The sequence below is a fragment of the Leuciscus leuciscus genome (assembly GCF_965113295.1).
Source record: "Leuciscus leuciscus genome assembly, chromosome: 4".
In the NCBI taxonomy this organism is placed as follows: domain Eukaryota; kingdom Metazoa; phylum Chordata; class Actinopteri; order Cypriniformes; family Leuciscidae; genus Leuciscus; species Leuciscus leuciscus.
Window position 1 is genome coordinate 46561164 of NC_138728.1, and position 10731 is coordinate 46571894.

The following is a 10731-nucleotide window of genomic DNA, read 5'->3' on the forward strand; positions in this document are numbered from 1 at the left end:
CAAAATAGATCATTTTCATTAAGAAAATGGGTAACACTTTACAATAAGGTACATTAGTTAACATTAGTTAACTACATTAGTTAACATTAACTACATTAGTTAACATTAACTAATAGTGAACTGCACTTATACAGCATTCATTCATCTTTGTTAATGTTAATTTCAACATTTACTAATAATTTATTAAAATCTTGTTAACATGAGTTAATGCACTGTGAACTAACATGAACAAACAATGAACAGCTTTATTTCTATTAACTAACATTAACAAATATTCATAAATACTGTAACAAATGTATAGCTATTTGTTCGTTCATGTTAGTTAATACATTAACTAATGTTTAATAAATTAACCTTATTGTAAAGTGTTACCAGAAAATGTTATATAAATAAGTGTTGGTCAGCATTTGTCATTAGTATTGTGCATAAGTGTTGGGGTGGGCTAGTAATGCAATTCATTCTGGGGTAGTCTTCATTTTTTAAGTAGTAATACTTGCCTTGTTTGAATATAAAATCATCAACCTTCTCCAAAGGCGAGATCTTCGAGCGGCTGCCCGATGTCTCCTTTGTGCACAAATTATTCTTCTAACTATTGATGACATGCCAACCATTTCAGACGCTGAACCGTTCTGGACTGGTTAGGTGGTACTGATGCAATCAGATGTCGGTGGTGCACACCTGTCGCTCATAACTTTTAAATTGTTGCGCTTGTGATAACGTCATAGGTCACATGATAACGTCAACATGGCGGATGACGTCCGAACCGCATTCATACTCAACGAGATTTGGCTATTAAGTACCTACTCTTTTAGCGCTCGTTAAGTAAGTACTTATTGAAATTAAGTACCTACTCATTGAGTATGCGGTTTCGAACGCAGCCAATATCTGTGCTCGGATTAAATAAAAATTCTCATTGGGTAGCTGACTGTGTCTGCGTTCTGTGATAGGCTAGTCACAGCGCCCCTCCCCTACACACATACAGATTTATTGTGTTGCTGTGTCCCGCTCTGCTCACTCACACACAGAACACTGAGAAGAGAACAGCACATCTCTCTCTCTGTCTCTCTCTCAGTCACTCAGGTTCGCGGGTCTTTTCCGTTAACGTTTAGGGTTTCTTCAGCTTCAGGTTTGTTTTTTACTTTGGTTTGTAGTACTTACTTATTAACCAGTAGAGTTTTGGTAAACGTGGGGTTTGTTCAGACGTGGTGCTTGGTAGAATGCGACTCGCCTGTCGGAGATTTTTTTATTTTTTTTACGTCAGCTGGCTCTAACCAGTTTTTTTGACTGTGTCTGACACTGTGTCTGACACTTTCTTCCTGTATTTCATAAAATAAATAAAGGTAGTTGTGGTATAAATTAAAACTATATTACAAATTAATTAGCTACACACACACACACGCGCGCACACACACACAAACACACACTCTCTCCCTCTCTCTGCCGGTCATCTGAGTTTTTTTTTTTTTTTTTTTTTTAAACCGTCTGCTGGCTCTAACCAGTTTTTTGACTTCACGCACTGTGACACTTTCTTGCTGTATTTCATAAAAAATAAATAAAGGTAGTTGTGGTATAAAACTATATTACAAATTAATTAGCTACTACACACACACACACACACACACACACACACACACACACACACTCTCTCTCTCTCTCTCTCTCTCTCTCTCTCTCTCTCTCTCTCTCTCTCTCTTCCTCTCTGCCAGTCATCTGAGTTTTTTTTTTTTTTTGAAACGTCTGCTGGCTCTAACCAGTGTTTTGACTTCACGCACTGAGTGACACTTTCTTGCTGTATTTCATAAAAAATAATAAAGGTAGTTGTGGTATAAATAATATTACAAATTAAGCTACACACACACACACACACACACACACACACACACACACACACACACACACACACACACACACACACACACACACACACACACACACACACACACACACACACTCTCTCTCTCCCCCCCTCTCTCTCTCTCCCTCTCTCTCTCATGATCAGTGATACAGAATAATGAGTGATACAGAGAGTACTTCAGCTGACACTGCACCACCAGTCAGAGTTTGCTTAACCTTGCAGGACAGTGAGGGTCAAATAAGTGACAATGAAAACAGTGGCAGTAGCACCCACCTTTCCCCCACTGAGACCAATATTGCATCTGGGGATAGAGGTCCTCCTCCACTAAAGATCAAGAGGACTTCTGCAGTATGGAACTCTTTCACTGTTTCTGAAAATGATCCCTCCAAAGCCATTTGCAAGCTTTGCAAGTCCAAGCTAAGCAGAGGTAGAGATGTAAAACATTACAACACAACATCTCTACATAACCATCTGCTATATGTTCATCACATGAGAAAGCCCACTGTATCAGCCACCTCCTCCTCCTCTCCTCTTCCTTCTTGGGTCACTGGTGTTCAGCTGGGTGCCTGCTAAGGGCTCACATTAATCTTCCTCTTCACCAATACTCACTGCATTTGCAGCAAAGCAGTCATTCTCAGCAAACCGTCCCCGGTCAAAACAAATTACAGAGATGATTGGTAAAATGATCTGCACTGATCTTGAACCTTTCTCTGTGGTGGAGAGGAGAGGCTTCAAGAATGTTGGCTTTTTAGAGCCCAAGTATAAGATACCTTCGAGGCACTATTTCAGTCGAACTGTAGTGCCTGAGCTGTATGAGGCAATGAGAGGGGAGTTGGTCCAGTCACTTAAGGCAGCTGAAGGAGGTGTCATCAACCTCACTACAGATCTCTGGACCAGCAATCACAACGCACATGCATATCTCTGTCTTACTGGGCACTGGTGTGAACGTGTAGGGGAAGCTTCAGTACAGAGGAAAGCAGGGCTGCTAAATATTGGTGTGCTGGACAAGGAGCACACATCAAACAACATTCTGTGCTGCCTTAAGGAAAAGATGAGAGAGTGGGAAGAGTCTGCTGGTCAGTCTGTCACAATACGGTTTGTTGTTTCAGATAATGCAGCGAACATGGTGAAAGCTTTGACTGAATATGGGCACATCCGTTGCGTGTCCCATACGCTTCACTTGGTGGTGATCAAAGCACTGGAGAAGGACAGGGTTGTGACATCCCTTCTCTCCAAAGCCAGGAGCATATCTGGCCATGTTCATCGCTCAAGCAAAGCCAGCAACAGACTACATGAGCTGCAAACACAGTTGAACCTCCCCCAGCACACGCTCATAACAGATGTAAAAACAAGGTGGAACTATACGGCTGGTGGAGCAGCGCAGGGCTGTGCAGATTATGACACAGGAGTCTAACATGGGTAAAGCTCCAACAATCATCTATCCAAATGAGTGGGGGTTAGCATCAGACATGCTCACTGTTCTTAGTTCTTTTGATGAGGTCACACGGGCGCTCTCAAAACACAGCTCCTCCATCTCTGAGGTCATCCCCCTTCTGCATGGCCTGTGCTCCATCATCAGGTCACTGCATGCTGGTGAGGAATCTGAGGATGAATCTGATCAGTTCATGGCTGGTGATGATGATCAGGATGCCACAGTGGGGCTGGGCGAAGATGTTGCGGCTGAGTCCAGGGAAAGGTTAGGCACAGCAGCAAGGAAACTGGCAGCCAATCTGAGCAAAGAACTAAAATGGCGTTTCGAACCAATTTTTGCAAACTCCACATTTCTGCTTGCCACTCTCCTTGACCCCAGATAAAAGGCCAGCTGTTTTCCAAACAATGTTGATGTGGAGGCACTGAAGAGGACATTACTCCTCAGGATGGAGCTCTGTGACCCTGTGGCTACACCTGCAAGAAACACAGAAGAGACACCTGCCACCAGCAGCACTTCAGTCTTGTCTTTCCTGCAGAAAAAGAAATCGGCTATTCCAATGAGGACACATTATTTACCATCAGGTGATGTGGAGGCCTACCTGGCAGATGGGGACATCAGCCTTACCGATGACCCAGTGAAATACTGGTCAGGCAAGCTTCAGTGCTGGCCCAATCTTACACGCTTTGCACTGCAGCATCTCAGTTGTCCACCTACAAGTGTCCAGTCTGAGCGTGTTTTTAGCACAGCAGGAAATGTGGTCAGTCCACAGCGTGCAAACTTAGACCCTAGCCATGTGGAACAACTGGTTTTCATTAAAGTCAATGCAGATCTGAAAAACAGCGTCGGACTATTTGATCAGTAGAACACAGTCCCCCCCCCCCCCCGCCCCCCTCTCTCTCTTTCTCTCTCTCTTTCTCTCTCTCTCTCTGTCTCTCTCTTACTCACTCATTCACTCACACACACTCACACACACACACACACACATACCTGGTGTAAAAAAAATAAAAAAAGAACCAAAAAATAAAATAAAAATCACACTGATCATAAAAAAAGAAAGTTATGTTGAGATGAAAACTCTTGTTCATTACATTTAACTTCATAATTGCAACCGCATGTGTTGTATTCAGTGGTTAAATTGGGCCGGGGCTCTCCGGGGCTCAGCCCCGGCACATAAGCCTGCTCGTTTGTGTCCTGATGTGCCTGTTTACAGTCAGTTGCCTAATGGAAATTATGTCACATCAAATTTAATGAAAGTGATGCTTTTGCAAACATATTTCTGACAATAAATGAAAGATTTTTTAAATGGCATGTCTATTTTGTCTCGGCGGAACTGAGATGAGAACAATCGGAACACGGCCGTATTCTTGTTCAGCTGCTTAATCTCGCTGTTAGTCGACCATGATCGCGCACCGCTCGCGCATGCCATGGGCATCTTAGGCTACTACTCAAAACTCCGACACGGATAAATGTACGCAGCAATATATAATGAATGTTCCTGGGAGATCCGTAGTTGTGCGGGATGTGGAAGCGCGCAAAAGTTCCAGAACCTTCAACCGCCTTAAACAATAAATAAATAAAAACTCACGAGCTGCTGGCCGCCGCTGGAGATCAATTTTGTCAAGTTCAGCACAACGTTGGTTGTACAAAAAGTGCCCTGGCCTTGAACGACAAGGTAGCCTAAGGAAAATATGTTTGGCACATTGTATGGGTCACTATATCATAACAAGATAATACAATGTGTAATCAAGTGATGTCAATTCCAGCGTTATGGACGTGACATGCAGTAAAAACTTGAAATATAAATTCTCAGAAAATGCATTTAATACCAATATATTAAAACTGTTTATATATCAATACTCCCTTAATAAAGGAGTCCAGACATTAGAAAAATATCAGTCTACACATGCGTTTAATATTTAATATGAGGGGAAATAGGCTACACATGCCGTGGACGTGACACAAAAAATCTTTAACTTTTAGGTGGCAAAATATTTTTTTTGTAATTCTGTGAATTACACTGCGCAAACCAAAAGTAATACTAGGCTACCCACCGGATACTCTCCACAGAACATAACATATTCATTTTATTCAGGGCCGCGGGAAGTGGGGGTGCTGTTTTCACAGAATTGTAAATGCAACGCATATGTTTGTTCATTAAAATGTATTAATTTTTAGCATTTAGTCATTTATTTGTAATAAACATTTTAGGTGGGATATTTAAAAATGGTTATTTATATGTTAAATTATGTTTTTAAAACATAAGTGCAGTGTTACGTAATAGTCTATTGTGTGTGTGTCGAAAGAATTTGTCCGCAGCTGCTAAAAAAAACTAAAAACAAAAAAAAACAGTCAAAAACCCCACTGTCAGTGTTTTGTAAGGAACAGGCAAATATGTAAAATATAGCAGGAGACATTTTAATTGTTTACTATTAAAACAGTTATTTTTTATGTCAGTGTCGGCTAGACAGATGAAGTTGACGACTCGCGATCTTCGCAGCGCCAGAGAGAAATGCACATTTCATACGAATTACATAAGCAGCGCAGTCTGTTTTCTTTCGTTTTGAATTGTTCTGCTTAAAAGTAGACATTTCAAGCTATCTATATGTCTCAGGTCTGTGAGGCAATAGGCTACCTTATAGGCCTACGCTGAGTTTCGGTTCATTTATGAGACGAGCTCCAGGTTCGCCAGCGCCTCCGTGTCCTGATTATCTATTTTCTAATAGCCTAGTATATTTACTTCTTATTTATTAAATCCAGACAAGTGGTTGATGAAACATCGATTAAAATTAAGATACAATTAATACAAAACGAAATTAAATTTAAAGACAGGCTTTGTGCTTTCAGTTTGAGGTCTCTGTGAAAGTTTTAAAACATTCTTTTAGTGCCGCTTTAGAGCGCTCACGTCCGTGACGGAGAACTGTCTGTAACATTTTTTATTTTTTGTGTGTGAAATAAATGTCAAAAAAAATGCGACTTAGGCTAAATATGTTTTTTCTTCCTCGTGGCGCATTTTTTGACTGATATGCGACTCCGGAGCGACTTATAAAATAGGCTACGGTAAGTTATTTATTCTTTTTGTGCAAATGTCCCATAAAGTGCCATCCTTTAAGGATTAATCTATGTCCCGTTGACTGGTCCATTGCATTACAAATAAAAGCAGAATCAATAAAGTCAAAAATGTGATGTGCAGAGTTTTATAGTCTTGATATTGTTTCTTATTCAAAAGTGGCGACGCCCCTTTTTTTCTCAGAATTGCGAGATATGAAGTCAGAATTGTGAGAAATAAAGTCGCAATTCTGAGTAATAAAGTCGCAATTCGGAGATATAAAGTAAGAATTGCATGATATTCGTTATAAAATCAGAAAAATTCAGCATACCCCCGAACCCCCCTAGGGAGAGCCCCCCCACATAATAAATCCGAATTTAACCCCTGGTTGTATTCATTGTTGCAAAACTTGTTCTGTATATAGTTCGTTTGTTATCGTGATCAAAACCATTGATCTGAAGCTCATTGCTGATGCTGTCATGTAAATAGTTTTCTAATCAGCAATAAATATAACAATTTCTGATCAACCCCTATCAATTTCATGCTTAAAATAACATACCGGTTAAAGCCCCGCCCATTTTAAGTCAACCCGACCCACTTCCGGGTTAAATCCCGCCCACTTCCGGGTTAGGCCCCGCCCAGTCCGAGTACAGATACAGATAATTCATATGGTTAACAGATACAGATACAGATAATGCTGTACTCGCTCATCCCTAATAAAAAGCTACTTATCAACCTCAACATTTGAATGCAGAATTGAGCTCATAAATCTCAGAGGTAACATGAATCTTGTCTGGCAAATCAGACCCTCCATCACTCCACCTGCCCTCGTTGCCTCATGTGGGCCGGATGTTGCTGTGGCCTCTTCATCCTCAGTGAGGCCAGAGCCAGCAAGAGCCAGGAAAAGGCCCAAAACTGTCGAGGACCTGATCCGGGAGATGGAGGAGAGAGAAGAGGAGAGAGAGCGGAAAGCAGCTGAGAGGGAGGAGAGACTATGGAGAGAAATGGAGAGAAATGGAGGAGAAGGAGGACAGAAGAGAACGAGAGAGACAAGAGAGAGAGGAAAGACAAGAAAGAGAAGTAAGAGAAAGAGAAGAGAGATGGCACCGGGAGGCAAGCGAGAAAGAGGAAAGGAGAGAGAAAGAAACCAAAGAAAGGGATGAAAGATTCCTTTCTGTCCTTGAAATCCTCGCTAAAAAAAAAATTATATTACAAAAATATCTCATGATCATTTACACATTTGGGTTAATGTAAAGAATGAACAATTCTAAATAAAATAGAATTATATATAAATAAATATATATATATATATATATATATATATACACACACACACACACACACACACACACACACACAGTACTGTGCAAAAATCATAGACCACCACCAGCTTTGTTGTTTTAAAATAAAATAAAAAAATCTGTACAAAATGGCTTTTTTAGACAAACATCAGTAAGAAGAAATTGTCAAAGAAGAAACTCTGTGAAGCTTATCACATTACTTCTCATCAGAAGTTTTCTTGGGCTTTCTAGTCCTTTTCCATTCCATTTAAGTTTATGAAAGCCAGGTTCCTTTTATTGCTCAAGTGTAAAGGAGGTCACACTAAATTCTTGCCACATATGGTCATTATACCATTGCTACAAAATCAAATGGTGGCCTAAGACTTTTGTACAATATTATGTATATAAAGTGTAAAGGGTTAAAAAAGGGTTCAAAGTTAGGCATACATTTAAAAAAAAAAAAAGGTAATTGAGTTAGTACAGTTTATTATACTACCATTTATCGCAAAAATAAACAATGTGGGAAAAATAGACACCCATATAGTTTTTTTTTATGATAATGTGTACTAAATAGTTACGAAAAGACCAATTTCATTGTATTGTACTTGTTACTATGGTGGGGCGATACTTCTAGAGGTCACTAGATGGCGCTGAGCGCCGGGAGGAACTTAAAAGCCTTAGGAGACAAGCGCTGCAGAATAAATACTGCAGTTGAGCTGAACAGAAGCTAAAGTTTTCGTCTCATTGTTTCTACATACAGGTGGGTTAATGTTCCTCAAAATGGTATGCATGTATCTCAGTATAAGAGATAAGAGTGTTGTGAATCTGTAGTGAGTACGTGCAATGTTTAGAGTTGAGTAGTTTTGCCGTAATGTGTGAAATAGTGATGTTCAGCTATTGATGAATATCAGTCACGTGACCTCTTACGTCATCCGCTCTTTTTCCTGTTGACTGCCGCCATTTTGAGTACCTACGAGCACTGTCCATAGCTAGCTAGCTTGCTACGATTTACAGCTTCGTACACTTCTTACACTTCGTTCATGCTTACGGATACAGGAAATGGCTACAAAAGACAACATTGCACACCTCGACTGCCATGAAAAGAAACGCTATTTACAAAAAATATCATCGTTAGGGTGTGATCCCTACGCGATACCTGATGTGTACTTCCAGCCTCTGTCCGCTGCTACCGAACTACCAATCCTGTCATTCAATGATATATATATATACCTTATACATAATCCGTCGCCATACACCGGTGAAAGCCTCAAAGCGTACAAGAGTACCGAGGCATATCGATACTTTGTTGCAGGGTGGGTCCTTGATTCGAAAATATGGCACCTTCACAAGAAGAAGATGTTTCTCGTGAAAGGAAAGGTAAGTGTTCTTTTAATCCAACTTTGTAAACAGCAGCTAGCCTGACAACTCAAGGCTAGGATAGACTAACTTTTAGCTGTTCTCTAGCATAGTATGTCAGCACAAGGGGTAGATAAATCATCTGGTCATGGTTTCAAAACAAACTACAAGAACGTTGCACACTTTGCAACAACAACAACAACAACAAAAAATACCTTAGAAATGCTCTTTTTCTAAATGAAAAGTGTCGTGTTTTCATGTTTTGGGGAGGAAATAACAGGTATGGTCTGTTTTAAAGGAATAGTTCACTTTAAAATTAAAATTCTGTCATCATATACTCACCCTCATGTTGTTTCAAAGCTGTATGAATTTCTTTCTTCTGCTGAACAGAAAGGAAGATATTTAGAAGAATATCAGTAACCAGACAGTTTTTGGGTCCCATTGACTTCCATATACTATGCAGTGGTATATGGAACCCAAAAACTGTCTGGTTACTGATATTCTTCTAAATATCTTCCTTTCTGTTCAGCAGAAGAAAGAAATTCATACAGCTTTGAAACAACATGAGGGTGAGTATATGATGACAGAATTTTAATTTTAAAGTGAACTATTCCTTTAAGAGCACTGTCTCTCTCTTTTCTACTGTGTCAGCGAAGTCTTTACATAGATTATTTTGGACCTTTGTTGAAATTCAACTAGCACATAATATGTAGGTCTGGTATAATTTATTTAATAACCTAACAAATATACCTTTCAAAACTAACAGTCAATGACCATGATGGTTTTAATGAATCTGTTGGCTTTTTCAACATTCATTTAGTAGTATCTCATGATCTGGTGTCTCCACTCCCGTAGAAAAAAAAAATCAGTTGTAACATGGTTTAAATACATTGATTGACAAATGAGTTGATTTTACTAGACTAATTGGTCTGCTGTCTTCTCTTAAGGTGAACCACTCTCAGGCCGTCAACATGACCCCCACACAACCATGGATCGTGGTCCATGATGATGGGACAATTTTAGTGGCCCACTGCACCTGCAAAGCAGGACTGGGCGAAGCATGCTCGCATGCTGCTGCTCTCATGTATGCTGTCTTAGCAGCGGTAAATCTAAAAGATGGACTGTCCAGTACAGAGATGCCCTGTGCATGGGTTCTTCCGAGCAAAACCGGCAAGGTGCAGTACGAGGAAATCAGCAACATCTCATTCATGAAGAAGACTGTAACATACTCGCCACTACCCAGCATTCCTGTCCCTACAGAAGAGGAGTATATGGAGTTCTACCAAAAGCTTTATGAATGTGATGTTCAGGAAGAAAGTACTAAGGGAACTGCTATCTTGTCTGTGATCGAGGGCCACTCTCACAGATACAAACCAAAGACCCTCCAACTGAATTTGCCAGAACCACTTTCTAAATTATATTCAAAGGCAAAGTTGCATGCTGATTTCGCGTCCTTACTAGTAGAGAGTGAAAGCATCTTTGACAATCTTCAGATAACAGAGCAAGAGGTATGTACTGACAAATTGTAAGTCTTGTACTGTAATTAATATTTTGTGAGTTTTATCGATCATTAACCAATATTTGTATTCAGTTTTAATGTTTACATTAATAGCTTTATTTTGTTGAAATAGCATTACATTTGTCAACTTTCAGTCATTAGCAGTAGAAGAGGCAACCAGAGCGCAGTCTGCCAGTAAGGTTTGGTTTGAGCAAAGATCAGGCAGAGTAACAGCGTCAGTCTTCCACGAAGCAGGCAGGTCAG

General features: G+C 40.1%; 1 protein-coding gene and 2 long non-coding RNA genes across 3 annotated transcripts in view; 2 read left to right on the top strand and 1 right to left on the bottom strand.

Moving 5' to 3' along the window:
• LOC309496565 overlaps window positions 1-10731 on the bottom strand; it is a 381708-nt gene that overhangs the window by 133036 nt on the left and 237941 nt on the right. The gene's annotated exons all lie outside the window — the stretch shown is intronic.
• The window catches only part of LOC309496568, a 24845-nt gene continuing 22437 nt past the window's right edge, over window positions 8324-10731 (top strand). Inside the window, exon 1 of the long non-coding RNA XR_014205164.1 lies at window positions 8324-8373. This is a non-coding gene — a long non-coding RNA (uncharacterized lncRNA). The remainder of the gene's footprint in view (window positions 8374-10731) is intronic.
• The window catches only part of LOC309496553 (uncharacterized protein), a 4619-nt gene continuing 2400 nt past the window's right edge, over window positions 8513-10731 (top strand). Inside the window, exons 1-2 of the mRNA XM_082166555.1 lie at window positions 8513-8990; window positions 9917-10477. Coding sequence (XP_082022681.1) covers window positions 8673-8990; window positions 9917-10477 — 879 coding nt within the window. The 5' untranslated portion in view covers window positions 8513-8672. The remainder of the gene's footprint in view (window positions 8991-9916; window positions 10478-10731) is intronic.